General features: G+C 34.0%; 4 protein-coding genes across 4 annotated transcripts; 3 read left to right on the top strand and 1 right to left on the bottom strand.

Moving 5' to 3' along the window:
* The first annotated feature begins 456 nt into the window (after positions 1-456).
* Positions 457-2,214, top strand: LOC132047865 (uncharacterized). The gene is made up of 3 exons (XM_059438844.1): positions 457-945; positions 1,027-1,258; positions 1,986-2,214. The coding sequence occupies exons 1-3, from the start codon at positions 909-911 to the stop codon at positions 2,212-2,214; spliced, it is 498 nt and encodes a 165-aa protein (XP_059294827.1). The 5' UTR covers positions 457-908.
* A 1,082-nt stretch (positions 2,215-3,296) lies between these two features.
* Positions 3,297-4,728, top strand: LOC132047864 (uncharacterized). The gene is made up of 5 exons (XM_059438843.1): positions 3,297-3,624; positions 3,713-3,814; positions 3,886-3,984; positions 4,413-4,529; positions 4,630-4,728. Exons 1-5 carry the CDS (start codon positions 3,394-3,396, stop codon positions 4,726-4,728), a joined length of 648 nt encoding a protein of 215 aa, XP_059294826.1. The 5' UTR covers positions 3,297-3,393.
* A 593-nt stretch (positions 4,729-5,321) lies between these two features.
* LOC132048304 (uncharacterized) lies at positions 5,322-6,496 on the top strand. The gene is made up of 3 exons (XM_059439211.1): positions 5,322-5,456; positions 5,539-6,071; positions 6,159-6,496. Exons 2-3 carry the CDS (start codon positions 5,701-5,703, stop codon positions 6,385-6,387), a joined length of 600 nt encoding a protein of 199 aa, XP_059295194.1. The 5' UTR covers positions 5,322-5,456; positions 5,539-5,700; the 3' UTR covers positions 6,388-6,496.
* Positions 6,497-12,314: 5,818 nt separating this feature from the next.
* LOC132046719 (uncharacterized protein At4g37920-like) lies at positions 12,315-16,576 on the bottom strand. Its single transcript, XM_059437449.1, has 6 exons — positions 16,258-16,576; positions 15,886-16,163; positions 15,552-15,717; positions 14,101-14,345; positions 12,941-13,128; positions 12,315-12,818 (listed from the first exon to the last, which is right to left on the bottom strand). Exons 1-6 carry the CDS (start codon positions 16,418-16,420, stop codon positions 12,608-12,610), a joined length of 1,251 nt encoding a protein of 416 aa, XP_059293432.1. The 5' UTR covers positions 16,421-16,576; the 3' UTR covers positions 12,315-12,607.
* Positions 16,577-17,968: the final 1,392 nt, after the last annotated feature.

The following is a 17,968-nucleotide window of genomic DNA, read 5'->3' as shown; positions in this document are numbered from 1 at the left end:
TGAGACTTGACAAAGTCCAGCATACTTTTCTATGACAAAACTACCCTGTGACAACACGTTTTTCTTAGTCCCAAATTGAGCGCATAAACCTTACTTTATACTGCGCTTGAAATTCATTTAGTCGTTTCTTGCTGACATAAACTATTCACTTAAAAAAAAAAAAAAAAAATATATATATATATATATATATATATATATATATATATTGACTAAACTACCTCTATTAAATAAACATTGAGAATTGATCACTAACACTTAATAAAGGCAAATCTAAAAAGATAACATTAATTGTTCTTGATTTAATAAGTAGATTTTTTTTGACAAAAAAAAAATGTTAAGCGGATACTTTTTTTGATCCGGAGGGAGTACTTTGGATCTAATTTAAGTCTTGCTTTTATCTTTTGCCCCTAATCAAAGCTCCAACCTAAATGTAATTTTAAATTATAGTAAAAAATAAAAGATTAAATTTAAATGGAAATCTACATGGTGTAGATAACATTAGGCCTTATTTATATCTAGTAGCTATACTTTAAATTAATTACATCCCATAACTAAAAGGTGTATATCAATTACTGTACATAACTAAAACATTTAAACACGGTTAAAATAAAAAACCAACCGCAACATAAGGCTTGTATTCATATTTTCCCCTCATCAACCCATTTTCTCTCTCATTGTCTCTCAATCTCTTCCGATTTTTTCTCCATTATATCTATACACGATCCTCCACCGATTCCATTACCTAAATTCTTGCTGCGCATTTCTAGGTAAGTTATTTAGGAGTTTTTTTTACAAATTTTTGTTTATTTTGTTAAATATATTCTTCCAATTATTTGATTTTACGCCATTGTTAGGGTTTCCGCCATTGTTAGGGTTTCTACTACATGTTGCTTTGATTTTTTGGTGTAATGGCGGAGAAAAGCACTCCATGCAGAGTTACTAGAGGTATACACAATTATGTGCACCATTATGATGATGGTCCATCTTTTGATTTGTGTATCACTCAAAATGATGAAGAAATTGCAGGCTCTGTTGCTAGAATGGATGCTGAGAGTAGTATTAAGAGGCGCCATGACCCGGTAAGTATGGAAACAATGGTAGATGAAGGTTCAAAATCTACCAAACGAAAAGATGTCATTGATTCATCGATATACGAAGCATCCCTACCAAGTATTGAAAAGCGGAGAAAAGTTATCGATGGTTCTTCGGTTAGCAAGGGAAAAAATGTTGTTGAAGATGTTCCTTCAAAAGCGGGGAGGTATTGTATTTATTTCATATTTATGAATACAATGTTTATTTGTTATTAGTTTTTAATTTTGATACACTTTGTGATTGCACATTTTAGTGTTGAATACAATATATATTGTTGTATGTATTCTATATTTAATCTGTATATCAGTCTACTTGTGTATACTGTATACATTTTTGTAGAATTGAATACAATTTGTCATTTGTCTTGGTAAGTATTGAATACAATTTGTAGAATTGAATACATTGTAGAATTGAATACTATGTATACACAAAATGCAATGTATACATAACTACTGTTCAGTAGATACATTGTTTCTTTGGATACATTTAGAATGAATTTGTATTTTGTTGACTGTAGTATAGTTAAATAGATACATTATTTTTCTTTCGGGATACAATTAGTGTATTTAAATTTGTCATTCTTTGCATAATGAGTTTTTGTCCGTTGTTGAATGAATAATGCGAGTAAGTTTTTTTACGAAAGATCCTCCTACTCATTCGGTGCACATGAGTTGTTACACCAATGTTGAAGTATTTAAAGATCTCAAGGACAAACTAGCGATAAGCAAGTACAAAATATTTGGGGAAACTTGCTTTGGTGTATTCACCAAAATGCAACACCGTGATGTTCAAGCACAAATGTTGAGGTCTTGCGCATGGTGAGAGAACTTATTGGAAGTACTCGATGCTTTTTTGATTGATATAAATGGTAATGAATTGCGGTTTTCTATTAGAGAATTTGCAATAATAGCTGGTTTGAAGTGTGTTGGTGATGAAGATGCTTTTAAAGTTAACCGCAAGGGTAAAATCAAGATTTTGGAGACATATTTTGGTGGTTCTAAGAAAATGCCTTCAAAGGCAGATTTGATTGAATGCTTCACAGATAAAAATTGGGGCCTCAATGATGTTGATGCCGTTAAGATTCGTCCTCTATTTCATTCATACCTATATCTTGTCCAATGAGAAGAATGCGGTAAAAATACCAAGGCTACACTTTGATTTGGTAGAGTCCGGAAGATACGTGGATTACCCATGGGGTAAGAAAGCATTCAATGAGTTGATTAAAAGTATGACTCACAAGATGACTTCTGAGAAAAAGTTTTATAGGCTCCATGGAATGCCACTTGCTATGCAAGTTTGGCTTTATGAGTGTTGTTCATTTGTTGACGCCACTCTTTGCAGTCAAGACGGGCAACAACATTCCCAGAATCTCTGAATTGGACGACCATTGAAAGTCAACCAAGCTTTAAGGAACTGATGGACGGCATGTTTAAAGAAGATAACACCCCGGTAAAATGCTGTACTCAACATTGTTATATAAGTTCCCTTCATGTATTTAAATTTTACTGTTTCTTTATTTTATATTTTGATAAATGCATTATATTTTCTTCTTGTAATCATAAATATGGAACTACGTTTTTAATATTTATTTTGATACAATGCGATCTAAAGACACACGGTGTATCAACTTTATACTTCTTTGTAGTCTATGTTGCATTTTCTTGATGTATTCATAAATGCAAAGACAATTCTTGGATACAATGTCATTTTGACTATAGTATATACTTGATACACTCGTTTTTTATATCAAAGACACGGTGTATCAACTTTATACTTCACCGTAGTCTATGTTGCATTTTCTTGATGTATTCATAAATCAGTAAAGACAATTCTTGGATACAATGTCATTTTGACTATAGTATATACTTGATACATTGTTTCGATATTATTTTGATACAATGCGATCAAAGACACAGTGTATCAACTTTATACTTCACTGTAGTCTATGTTGCATTTTCTTGATGTATTCATAAATCTGCAGTACAATTCTTGGATACAATGTCATTTTGACTGTAGCATATAATTCATACACTGTATACTTGACTACTTATATGTTGTATTTTGATACAAGTTCTGACAGTATTAAAATGTTGATTAGGAAATGCGTATTTTTGCCAACATAGTCCCGACGGTCAATGAGCTTGCTTGTCTTCAATTGCCCCCACTTGTCAATGGTGTACCAGAAAGTACCACTGTCCCCGTCCTTGATGATGATGATTTTGCTTCTACACAACCCCGTAACGACACACATCAAAAGGGAGTTGTTCAATCGAATCTCCACCGTCTAAGAAACGTAGGCGGATGTCCGTTGGGACTTCATCATCAAAGAAAGCAGATCTGCAACCCGAAACAATTCCAATTTCCAACATTGCTCCCCGTAGGAAGACGCCTATTGTACAAACAACAAAGTCGGCTTCTCCAATTGGGAATGAACAAGTGCATGTAAATACCCCATCTGTCCAGTTCCCGACATCTGCCAAACAAGACGAGTTGTGTCTCATGAGGCAAGAAATTGATGAATTTAAGAAGTCGGTGAGTGTAATTTATAGCTTTTAGTTGAAGGATGAGTTCAAGGAGTTAATGTGTCTCTCCTATATTTGATTTTCTTCAATATTTTTAGGTGAAGGATGAGTTCAATGTTCTCCACAAATTGATCAATGACAACTTGACAACGATTCTTCAAGCTATTGAAGCAATTAAAGGGAATAAGGATTCTGAAAAGGTAAAACAAAAACAATTTGAATATTTTCAATTGAAATAATCTTTACATAAATGATCTTTTTTTTCTTTAAGGGAGCTGCCAGAGAATCTACATTTCAGCAACATGATAATGGAATACACAATAAATCACCGATACAAAACGAGAGTTATACGGCTCATTTTCCAACACAGGTATCTGATGAGTTGCCTGTATCAATCTATTTCTGTATTCAAAATACTTGACTGTATCTTTTTCTGTATCCAAAATACTTGACTATATCCAAAATACTTGACTGTATCCAAACATGTATGCATGTTTTCAATTATATTCAGACTTTCATTTTTATGATACGTTAAGTGATTGCATTCATATTTTAACATATTGTATTCATAAACATAACATTGTATTTATGTTTAAACTTATCTTCATACTTCCATTTTTTATGATACGGTTAAGTGATTGTATTCATATTTATCGATCGTATTCATAAATATAAACGATCGTATTCATATCTCGGTTCAAAGATACGAGATACTTGAAAGTCTTATATACACATCTGAGCAGGTTGTGTAATGCTTGTTCATTACTAAATTTATTGATTTTTGCCTTTCCATTTTAGGGCCTAGTGGGAGATGTTGGTGTGAACGAGGTTAATTCTACTGGTGATACATTAAGGGATTCAACACAGGAAATTCAGGGACCAAGTGACATTTTGGGAGATTATGTCGAACCAGAGGTACTACATTTAATAGTTTATTCAACTCTTCGTTGAAATTTTGTTATATGATAAATACATTTCGGATTACGATTAAAATTTGTCATATGTTTGTTTATAGCCTTTTGGATCACAAATCCCTATCAAGACAAATTTGATGTTATCGTTGTTACTCTGCCGCCATACCTATCAACGAAGGAAGCAACATATTAGTTCATAATAATATTGTGCAAGGTGTATCTTCTTCTTCATTTTGTGCCGTGCATCGATGATTCTAATCAAGTGACGCCGCACAATGTCGTTGTTGAGTTTGAGGGTATTCATGTTGGTAAGGAACTGGAGCTCCTCCCTCAGTATGAGCTGGCGGATGAATTCCTTCCAACACAGAATACTATAACAAAAATTGTCATGACTTTGCGTAAAGAGAGGCGTCCTGGACCTTTGCAAATGTCTCCTTACATGACAAATTTTGGGTCAGCTTCGGGTAAGCATTATGACTTTTTTTTTTTTTTTTTTAGATTGTATTCCACTCGCTTGTAGTTAATGTGATTAAAGATTGTATTCAACTCGTTCGTATTCAACCAGGTAGTTCGGTTAAGTTGACAGAGATATTTGACAAAAAACACCCATTTGATAATAATTGCATCACGGGGCGACATGATGCCAAGTCGTTTTCGGTGAATTCTCAAAATGGGTAAAAGAGGGGCCGCTTGTTAGGCATAATAGCGAGTAAGTTAGTTGATCTATCGTATGTACTTGTTGTATAGACATAGTTTCAATAATGTTTTGATATATATTTTGTGTGTATTTTATAGAAAGAACAAAGAGGACCACTACAAAAAGGGTAAGGCAACACTGCCAACATCCATGGATTGTGGTATTAAGAAAATCGGCGACAAAAATTGGTTCTACCTTTTATCAATGAAGGGTCATATGTGGAATGACGAGGTGTGATTTACCTTCTTTTTTCACATACATTATATTGCTTTGTGATTTAAATATTAAATGTTTTTGTTCGTTTTTATTGCAGCATCTTGATGTCATGTTTTACTACTTCCGGAAAAAAGCCAAATATGATACAAATAGCACATACAAGTTTACCACTGTAGACTGTGTTTTCAATACCAAAATTGATGCTATTCACAAAGGCTATCTTGACCGGATGGTGCCATAAGTGTTGGAAAACAAGAAGATGTTTTATGTGAATACGTTAAAGGCCACCGGTTACATTGCAGCATCGTCCCGTGGCATTTGGTTGACTATGTATTCATCCCAGTCAACATTAAAGAAAAAAACCATTGGCTGTTGGGTAGTCCTTTCATTCCTTGACAGACGTCTATATATATATGACTCGTACCGAGCGGCTGGTCATGATGCAACTGTTAGATCTGAAATAGACAAACTCGCCAATCTATTGCCCTTGTATTTACATTTAACAGACTTCTACCAGTCCAAGCAGGGAGTTGATTGGAATTATAACCACGCGTACAAAGACAAAGCACCTGCTGACAAATTTGACGTCGTGTTTGTTGACAATTTGCCACAACAGAGTCCTGGAAGCATGTACGTCAAATTTTGGATTTTTAAAACTGACATATATGAGGATAATACATCATTTAAATACAATTTTTGTTTCTTTCTTTCGTGCAGGGATTGTGGAATGTATGTTGCTGCATATGCGGAGTATTTGAGTCAAGGAGAAGGTATTCCACATGGAGACCTTGATGCAGAATTACTTCGTACGAGATATGGTGCTCTTTTGTGGGATTACGCTAAAAGGAAGATGGAAGCAAATGCCGAAAGCGATAATGAGGCACCTCCGAAGCTAGTTAGACCAAAGATAGATTTTGATCAAGTTGAAAAAATCATAGTTAATTAGTTTGTAGTTGTGTGGTTCAAAATGAGATTATGATGTTTCTAGGGAAAACATTATCTTTATGTTTTTGTAAGGAGTTTTTGCTGTCAAAATGGCAGTTGTTAGTATGAATTCACAATATACAGTTTATTTTTTTGATGAATACAATTAAATGTTCTTACATTGTTGAGTTAATCATTATGGGATGCCATTGTTTTACATTTGTCGATTCAATCATTGGCCATTTGTTGTATATAGAGATGTTAAAATAATAATCAAAGATAATACGAGTTGTACTTAGAATTGTTACGGATGGAATTAGTTTTTTTACATTGTTGAGTTATTCACTTATGGGATGCCATCATTTACAGTTTTGTTAAAATTTGGCCATTCTTTGTATCCAGATATTTGAATGTATACAGAATTAACTTTTTTAAACTTGAATACATATCTGTATTCAGAAATATAACACTAATGTATACATAATTAAAACATAATTGTATATCTAGAAGAATGCATACGGTTATTCTCTATCTCTCGATTACTTGTCTCTACGAATTCGAATTTGATGAATCGAACATGATGCAATTGGTTTCTGATTTTGGAAACAGACACATACATAAAATACAAAGTATACCGGTCACGTATACATCCAATATAATACAGCGGAAATATTGCAAGTTATTCATAGAGAGTTCCTTTATTTTCAATGGGCAAAATTCGCAAGGAATTGCCCTTCGTGAAGGAATTACCAAAGTTTGGGGATGGTCTTTAAATTTTGCCCCTCTTTGATATTTGAAATCTTTAAATTTTGCCCATTAAAATAAACCCATAGGTTCCTTTGTGAAGGTTCGAACCCACGCGCTCGGGTCAAAATTTTAAAAAAATTCGCAAGGCAAGTTTAAAATTTGCCCATTAAAAGTATGCCCCCAAAGGGCACTCCGCGCAAAAAAATGATTTTCAATCATCCAATATCAACAAAAAAGAAGAAATTCATCAAAAGTTATAAGCCAAATACCGCTTTAAAGTCGACGTGGTTCAATATAGAAATGCAAATTACTAAGAAAACAACAACTACTTTTTTTTAGGCTCATTAACCCGCAAGATATCGTGTCCCGTATGTCCACATCTACGCACGAGTTTGTACGTGTAATTCATTCAAAACTTATCACGCTTCTTTTTAAGGACTAATCTTTTGGCATGGAAACAAAGTTTGCCGAAATTAAAAGTATTCCACCCTCGATCCGGCATAACGGATTTTGGGACATCATAAGTCTTTCACATTTTCCTGTTTGTACAAGTTTGAGCAAAGAGGCTTTGCCGGAGATTTTTTTATCTTATTCAAAAGGTGGCATCTCATCGACTTGGAACATTTTGCAACCGCAAGTTTTCTTTTCAATACACACAATGAAACTCCTTTCATCAATTCGGTGTGTAAGTATTCTCGTTGATGGAAACCTATGCAACAATATACAAAGTCCACATCAAGTTTTTATTACAAACATAATGCCATGTCAATATATATTTTTTTTGTAAGAAATAACTTATGTTAAGAATGAAGGAATTATGAAAAAAATAGTTATGCACGAAAACAAACCTTCATGCGCGTAGATTTATGCTCATTAATTTTTTTTGATGAATGTATACGAACCATTTTGTCGGTGCAATTCCATCGTCCATACAAAGTAACTTCCCTTAAAATCATATATTGGTAATTCTTGGAAAAGATACGAGTGCCGCATTAATGGCGAATATTTGATGTTAAATTATAATCGGACAATAAAGCCTAGCCCACTTTGCCCTTTCGAATCCAAGTTATCCTTCACCCGAATATCCTCTTTTTTTTTAAAAATTTCGCATAACTTTGTGAAAGTTCGAACACCGGACCTATGCATACTTTGCCTTATAAGGGCAAAATTTAAACATTTCAAATACAAAGAGCCGGGCAAAATTTAAATGCCATTAAAAGTAGGGAGAAGGGCACCGCGCAACAAAAAAATGATTTTCAATCATCCAATATCAACAAAAAAGAACAGAATCATTCATCAAAAACCAGCTAATAAGAACAGCAAATATCATGACGCTTTAAAGTCGACGTGGTTCAATATAGAAACCAGAAAAACAGAACAAATTACTAAGCAAACAACAACTACTTTCTTTTAGGCTCATTCCTGCAAGAGCGCCTATTGTGTCCTGCATGTCCACATCTACTGCACGAGTTTGTACGTGTATTTGAAAACCATTCAGATAAAGACTTATCACGCTTCTTTTGGCCTTCCGGCGCGGTCTTTTGTACCTCGGTGGCAACACTACTTCTTCGAAATGTATACGGGGACATTCCACTCACTCGATCCGGTAACGGATAAATTGGGACATCATAAGTCTTCATCACATTTTCCGGTTTGTACAAGTTTGAGCGATGTCGTCGACCAGTGAGATTTTTCATCTTAAGAACAGCCCAAGCATGGGGGCAGGGCATCTCATCGACTTGGAACATTTTGCAACTGCAAGTTTTCTTTTCAATACACACAATGAAACTCCTCCCTTCATCAATTACGGTGTGTAAGTATTCGTTGATGGAATTACCTATGCAACAATATACAAACAGATTCACATCAAGTTTTTATTACAAACATAATACGCCATGTCAATATATAATTTTTTTGTAAGAAATATACTTATGTATAAGAATCGTAAAGATGAAATATAAGCAATTGAAAAAAATACGTATACAGATGCACGAAAACAAACCTTCATGCGCGTAGATTTATGCTCATTAATGGTCAGCAATTCTTGAAATTTTTTCCCAAGCGTTGTGAATGTATACGAACCATTTTGTCGGTTTGTGCAATTCCATCGTCCATACATCAACCTAACTTCCTCCAGAAAATCATATATTGGTAATTCTCTAGCGATATACGAGTCTTTGCATTAATGGACTCGGCAATATTTGATGTTAATGTCCATGCTCGGTTAACGGACAATAAAGCCTAGCCCACTTTGCCCTTCCCACCGAATCCAAGTACTCCTTCACCCGAATATCCTCTTTCTCAACTTTTCCCATTAGCATATCAAAGTCATTCGTGTGTATGCTTTTGCCATTTTATAGTATACACCACTCAACACTTCATGACTCTTCCTATAGTTATTATAAACATTTTTCCAAAGATGCCATATGCATGCTAAATGCGGAATAGTAGGATAAATTCTAGCAACGACCTTGATGATGCTTTCATGTCTATCGATACAATACACATGTTATCCCTTACCCCATATGCTTCCTTGAACCGTTGAAAGAACCATGACCAAGACTTATCGTTTCTCGAATCGATCACGCCATATGCTAGAGGCAAGATATTACCTACAAATTCAATTGAGAAAAGCAAAAGGTTACCGATTTTTACTCCACCGTATTCATTGTATGCAAAAAACAAGACATTTGTATACGAATTACCTGCACCATCCAAAGTGCTCGCTGAAACAAAGGTGCCATTGTATTCTTGTTTTAGGTGGCTCCCGTCTACAACCACTATTGGTCGACAATAGTCGAACCCTTTTATAAAGGCATATAATGCTATAAACAGATATAAGAACTCATTTTCAGGGGATTTTTGCATTCTTATATGAGAACCCGGATACGTTTTATCCAAGATGTATACATATCCGGGTAACTTCTTGTAAGAATGGCTCTCCCCTCAACTCGATCATAGCCTTTTCTTTAGCACGATAAGCCTTCATGTAATTCACATCCACACCAATTTCATTTTTCACATCATCTACTATATCCTTTGGCGTATACTTCCTCTTGTGATTTGTTAACTTTGGTTTAATAATGCCCTGCTATAAAACCACTACTTGCTTGAATACAAGAATACACCTTATCCTTTAATGGACATGTATGTTTGTCCACAAACTCTCTAACTTTGAACATTGCGTTAGATTTGTTAATGCTTGAAGCTTTCATTTTCCAATCACATTGTTCGATATACATACAATGGTGTAGCCGCAAATCCGCAATTGTATACTTATACATTCAGTTGCCGACACATATCAAATCATTAAGCAAAAAATTGAATACAATTTCATATACCAATTTAAACTAGATAGTCAGATATATGTAAGAAATATCAACTTGTTAAATACACATCACTTAATGAAAAAATATACAATTTTATTGTTATATACAAATAAATAATAAACCGTTTAACAAGCATACCTTATAGAATTTGATCTCTCTGTACGGAACTGAAACCTATTGTCAATTGCATATTTTTTCATCACAGCCTTCAAAGTATCCTTGTCATTGTATACCTGATTTACCATGATCTCCTTGTGATTATGATTTGAAATGATCAAATCATTATACACAACTATTTTCGACAGAAGTTGACGATGCCATTTCGTCGCATCATCCGTATTCATAACTTGTAATTGGCGATTGTATTCTAATTGCGGTATGTCACCTTCAACTACACTTTCACTAGACACATTGTATTCACTCAACTTATCAGTTGTGGTAATACACAAAGGATACATCCCAAAGCGCCTACTATCTTTCTTCGTTCAACATACACCCCGACACTCATGTCGTTGTGTATTTCAAGCGGCATAGAATCACCTTCGATCATGTATTTGATATTAATTGTTTTGTTACTTGTATCTATTCCTACTGTTTCGCTATTACATCAACTACATTCTCATACGAGGCATAATCTTTGAAAACTATTGCATCGATTGTGTAATTCACAAAACGATTCTCATCGTTCCAAATCCCGGAATGTCGAATTACTGCCGGTATGGTAGACATTTTTTTTAATTCAAGTAATGCTAATGATTATCAACAACTTCAATGCAAAACTACTCGTTGTATCATGAACATCAACCGAACTATTATTTACCTTCGAAATTCAAATTAGTCCAAGAATTTCGTATAGAACAACTCCAAAAAACCGTAGAAACTCATACGAACAACAAACAGATTCGATTGCGACAATCTAAATTAAAATCGCAATTGATTTTTGAGATTGTATTCTCGAACGTATTCTAGATGTTTGAATTGAATTTCTTGTTAGGAGGTTAAGCTCGTTTTTTCCGTTTTTGAATATTATTTTTTGAATTTGAATTTGAGTAATTGTAATCAGAAAAGAATCGTGTGATATTTTGGAAGCCAGGTCATTGAGAGTGATTCTAGGAAGATTTTACTTAGTTTGCCTTGTTTAGGAGATTTCATCCCACGATTTTAGCAAAATTTAATAACTGTATTCATGAATACAGTGACACTTAATAACGAATACAACATGAAACAAGCGCTTAGTTTAGCTATATGTTTGCCACGAAAAGTAAATAGCTAAACTGTAGCTATGCGGAAAAAAAAAACCCCAAATAGTAGTCATTTATGAAATTTTCCCAAAAAAAAAAACAAGGAGTGCAAAAATAAATCGAGCAAAAGCCCAAAAGACAATTGGGTAAAGTATATGGGAAGAAAGTGTGAATGGGATCCAAATCAAGAAACCAATGCTATTCCTGTTTTATTATTGAATTAATTGGTGGACATGCTAAAGGACATTTATTTTGAATTCGATAACTTTTGTAAAAACACTTTGACATATTTATTTATTTTATTATTGTGAGAATACAAATCCTGTTAAACAATTATACGTGTTTGTGAAAATTGGTTGTCAACTTTGCTTAAAGGAAGATTTAGAACCAGTATGTTCATAGTAAAGGCAAAACTTACTTCCACCCCGTGAATGTATTTAAGTTGACTTTATGAGTCAATGTCAAGCAATTCAAAAAAGTAATTTTATGGGGCTGAGCAATTTTGGCCAAAAAAATCAAATAAGTGTTATTTTTGTGTACTTGTTTCATGAAAAAATAAGTTTTAGTTGTCCGTGAGGTCTTGCTAGCATCTCAAAACACCACATGAACCTATAGATCTTTGAAGACCAATACGCAGAACTTCGGGCAAGTTTCAATTTAAGCAGCTCTCTATCAGAAGAGAAAATTACAACAAGGATCACTTACATAAAAAGGCAAAGAACTTTTTGCTATTTCTACAAAACCAACTATACATATATGCCTTCACTATTGCAACCATGCTATGCATTGTAAACCTGCATGCTGAAGGAGATAACATTAAATCACCAAAGAAATTGCCTGCTGTTACAAATTTGGAGCAGAGAATGGATAGTGAGCAATAGCAATAAATGGTGGCGCCCAACAGATATGTTGGTGGACTAGGTAGTCATATCACAATTTCTTCTGGTTTTGAATCTTTTTCAGGATTATCCTCTTTTTCCAAATATTCTGCTTCAATTGTCTCCTTCAGAATGAAAAGTCTCTGAATAACAACAGGTTGAGTCAACTGCTTGGCTTCTCTAATTTCAGTCTCTTCTTTGTTCAGGTTGTATGCGTCAAGCATGATTTTGATCCACTTGTGCAGCTCTCTTGGAGTTCTGCTCCACACAAGAAAGCATATAAGATTTCACGTGAGTCTTTATAACTGCGAATGCCAACTTTGATTATCTATAATATGAATACCATGAATTCTTGGCGCATGAAAACACTAAGCTCTTACGTGTAAATAGCATTAGGATCCTTGGCATCGTGTTCGTGACCAGGGCTGAAAGCTGTTGCCAATGATGAGAACCGCTCTTCAGGATCTGTGATGTTTAGCAAGTACTTAAGCAGCTTTATCTCTTTTGGTGCCATACTCCTTAGACTACTTTGTGTCGCCTTGTATAGACGGTGCATTATCTCCTTTACCTACACCCATATGTCAGCATCAGCTTTAATAAGTTATCTAGCACTTCAACTGAATAAAAGGTTGCCATCAGAATTCAGCGCGAGGGAAATTCGAGCGCAAGATAGAACATAATAACAATTGGGACAGGTTGACCCACTACACCCAATGTTTGCTTGCATCCAAATGGGTTGAGAAACTAATCATAATCTAGTTTGTCCAACTCAAGTTTGGGATCGCCACAATTTCATGAGTCAAACATGGGTTGGATTTTGTCAGGTTTGGATAAGTTAAAAAAGATTTGAGTCGATAAACATAACATGAGCCAACTGACCCAATATTTGTTCAAGTCAAAATGGTTTGGTTAAGATGGGCTGAAAACCATTTACAACCCAACCCGCCCAGCTTAAGTTTGAATATGCTATGCTTTTATAGACCAAATTTGACATCGCTAGTCCAGAATGGCATACTCCACCAATCCATAGATTCCAACATCAAAAACAATTATTTAAAGCTACTTATTTAAGATCAGCAAGGGAAAAACAATTCAAGGATCTCAAAGTGCTTAAGACGAATATAATTGTTCTGTAATATGGTTAGGACGGTTAAATAAGTTACAACCTAACAGTCCACAGCCCAAGTTTGAAAAGTGCAAGATGTCTCCATTTCACTAGGCAAAACTTGAATTCACAAACTATAAACTTCCTGACACATCAATGGATGTGTGAGAAAAAATGCGGTATGAAAACCTTTTATATGTGTAATATGAAAGAGTCCATCTTCCTGACAAGTCTAACACATAACGCAAACCCAGAACAGTTATGGAACATCGGCAACATTACCATATGAGCGGATAATACGTTCCTTAAAATATGATGAAATACAGCATTTCTCTTCAAGAAAATGATTAACAGGGAACTTTTCAAGAAAATGATTAACAGGGAACTTTTCTGTGTTTGTGAACCAAAAAGAGTAGACTATACAAATGCTCGTACCTCATTTCTCATGGTGGAGGATTCTTTTGCCGAAGCCCAAGCACCATTTATCAGCAACACTAAAGAAGAGTCAAGTTCTTTGCTCTTGGCAAGGCTTTTAATCTTATCACATGCTGCATCTACTGATGGAGAGTTCAAGATGTCATCAAATTTGGCCTGGGCAGTATCTAATGTTCCCACAATCTCCAATGTGTTGTCATAAGCACTGACTGCAGACAAGCATCTAGTCCCAAGTCTGGCAAATGCTGCTCAATAAAAAATTCACAAAATGCGAGAAAATGTATCAAGAACATTTAAAATATCATGTAAATCTGCTTCATGGTTAAACCCAAATAGTTGGATTATTTGTAGGAAAATGGCTAAAATGACGATTATACTATACCCCCGCAAAGTAAGTGTGTGTTACAGCAAATTCGGGTATAGTATAAGGCCAGAAGCATCATTTTAGCCATTTTCCCCTATTTGTATAAGGAAAGCACACAAATCACATATCAATACGGAAAGATGAAAAGAAAGAAAGAAAGACTTCTGCCTGTATGTTACAATTTTTTTTTAAAGGGAGCCATGGAGCAACTATCTAAAAGATTATAATTGGCTTTAGTCAGGGTTCAACTGTTAGATATCTTAAAGCTGAGTCAGGGTTCAGCTTTAAGATATCTAATCTTGATTATGAATAAGAAACCATTTAAAGGGTACTGGCGAGATCAGAACTATCTTAGATAAGGTAATCTTTCGTAGACACAGCTACCGTCAGTAAGATACTAGTTACTATAAGCAACAAAAAGCCCTACTCAAATATCACAATTTTTCAAATCAAAGAGATTGATGGTTCTTGTATCAAAACTTTCAGTAATGATCATATCAAATAATTGACATGCTTTTTTTCAAATAAAATAAATAAATGGCACCTCATTAGATGCTTACTAGAACAACCAAGACTTCAACATAAGAGTAAGGAAGAAAGGACTTGTGACAAGCTGATTTAGTGAAGTAACTACAATTAAAATAAATATATAAAGTAGAAATGGTGTCAGTTAAGTTCAAAAACAATTTCTAAATTTATATTCCAAGTGCAAAGATGCAAGTTTAAGTTTCTACTCTAGACTGGTCAATATCTATCTTATTCTAAATGTCTAGCTTCCTGTAAGTTCTGAATAATGGCATATCCATCCATATTGTTTCCTTAACAATTGGTATAGCATATTACTAGCTATATTTATCTTTAGTGTTTCCTTCTTTAGAATAAAGCCCATAGGCGTTGAGACGCACACCTTAATGACTTAGTCCTTTCCATCCCCAGCTAGTTTAGCTTGAAATCATATGCCATGAAATTATAGGTAATTTTTATTTTCCAGAAGAAAAGTTCAAAATGCATCATGCTGCAGAACAGTTTCGATTCCCTTCCATTGCCTAAAACCATCAAAGCTAAAAGAACAATAATGCCACTTTACCATCTCGGTCCTCCAAGCTGTCATAAGTTTCTGAAAGCAAAGTCAGGTGCTTAAAGAATTCACCATTGAAGTCCTTGCGCCTCTTAGTAACAATTGCATTCAAATCCCTCGGGTTATCTTGTATCTCTTTGAGAAGTTCACTATGCCTTTCCATATCATCATCAATCTGCAATAGCTCATTCCTGATCAAGAACAATTCGGGAACATCTAAAGCTAAAACCTTTACTAAGTAAAACCACATAAATATCAAAAGGTAAAGCCTTTTCAAAGTAAAACACGGACTTCTCATTTTTACCCTTCAATGGAAATATGCATTAAAAGAAATTTAACATACCTTCCTAACTTTTCTAGCCAAGCTAATTAATTTATCCTTCATTTGAGAATCAGCTTCTTTTTCAGCTCGAGTTTGACACCTATTGTAAAATCTATCCCTGTACTTGTTCCATTCTTCTCTAAAAACCAAGTACTTTCTCCAATCTTTTGACTTGGGTTTTTCATATAGGAACAAATCAATCATTTTATCACAAAACTGAGTAATTGTATACCCTTCAGCAACTTCAACATCAGCTTCTCCCTCTACTGCCGCAGTAGATACACCACTGGCCAACACCTCTAAACAAGAACCACACAAAATATTTATTAATCAAGAAAAGTGAAAGAAAAAAAAAAAAGATACCAGAACAGGAAAAGATGAAAAAGTAGTTACTAGTTATTGGGGTCTTGGTACTTGTTCTAGTTGGTGTTCTTGATGTTGATTTCTTGGAATTGTCCAAAAGCAAGGCCAGAGATTTGGGAGAAACTAAGGGTAATACTGAATTGGAAGGTGAAAAGGGGGTGTGAAAAAGAGAGAGATTTGTGGTGGTCATCATTTACTATGCTTGCTCAAGGAGCTCAGACAAAACTCCAACAATGGCTGATTCTTGAATCTTGATTTTCTTCTATCATGCGTAGATAAGACACACTTATACGACGTCGTATTTACCTCACACTTGCTAAAACCCTTCTAAACCCTTTGGAGTTTTTTTCTTTTTGATTTTTTGGTTGGGGTTGTCTATCCTTTTTAAGGCCTTCATTTTTTTTTTCTTTTTTTTTTTATTTTTACCATAGTGTTTTCGTTAACACAAATAATCAACTTGTTCAGCAAAAGAGAATTTATAAGTTTCAAAATGGAAACTATACCAAATTACCAATCTACGTTGTTTTGGTTGGGATTCAAATTTTGCTGGGACATTAAAATACGCAACTTATAAAGGAGAGAATAAAAAATTGTAAAATGTCATCAAATCTAAGCAAGGTTATTTAATTGGGGCACAAGATCAGCCTACTTGGTGAGTTTTCTGCATTTTGTAGTTAACGTGGAGGATTCGACCCTCATTAATCTGCACAATATCTCTTCTTCTTCCCTCCCGCTTTTTTCTCCTGCTATAATTAAAAATACAAAGCATTAATTAAACACAAATATGTTATTACACTTCTATTTTCTAATAATTTTTTTTGTGATCGAGTGGGTATTTAAAATGAAAATGTGCATGGACCTTAAATAATCTACGTATTTTTAAGTAAGAATTCTATAACTATAGGGATAAGAGGGTGTCTAGCTGAGCTTATAAGCAGTTTACGATTTATTTCCGTGTTTGGTAAAAATATAAAAGTGTTGATAAGCCAAAATAAGTCATACGTCGTATTAGCCAGTTTGACCAAATTTTTGGAGGCTAAAAGTGGTTTTTTTTTTCTTTAGAAAAAATGCTTATTTTAAAAATGATGCTTGGCCAAATTTTTGCAGAAAATAATTACTTCTGGAGAGAAGCAGAAGGTGATTTTAGAAGTTAAAAATGGTAGTTTTTCCCCAAAATCACTTTATTTGAAAAATACTTTTGAGAAAATATACTTAGAAGTACTCTTTAAAAGTTTGACCAAACACTAAGCCTGTTTGGATATGATTTGAAATCATGATATGAAATCAGGATGATTTGAAGTTGAAGTTTTGTTTGGACATGTAATTTGAATTTTTTTTTTCATATATATAAAAAACCTACAAGTTGTAAAAACCATTAAGACTTTCCAATTCTTATACAATCTTACCAAATGAGGAAATCATACTTCATAACAAAGTTAATGTCTGCTATAAGATTTTTTAAAAAAGTTACAATATCTATTGATCGAAACTTTAGTTCAATAAAAAGAAAAATTGAACATGAGTTGTAGTATAACTACTCTTTAATATAATCGTCTCATATGGTATTGAACATGAGCTCTTTAAAATTGAACATGAGTTGATAAACATGATTGGTAGATATATCCACAAACTTATGAATTATTTTTTACAAAATATAAACTTATGAGTCAAATTTTATATTAAGAAAAAAATTAAAATCATGATTTAAAATCCCATTTAAAATTTAAAATCATGGTATAAA

Source organism: Lycium ferocissimum, chromosome 2 (assembly GCF_029784015.1).
Source record: "Lycium ferocissimum isolate CSIRO_LF1 chromosome 2, AGI_CSIRO_Lferr_CH_V1, whole genome shotgun sequence".
In the NCBI taxonomy this organism is placed as follows: domain Eukaryota; kingdom Viridiplantae; phylum Streptophyta; class Magnoliopsida; order Solanales; family Solanaceae; genus Lycium; species Lycium ferocissimum.
This window is presented reverse-complemented; position numbering and strand designations above follow the sequence as displayed.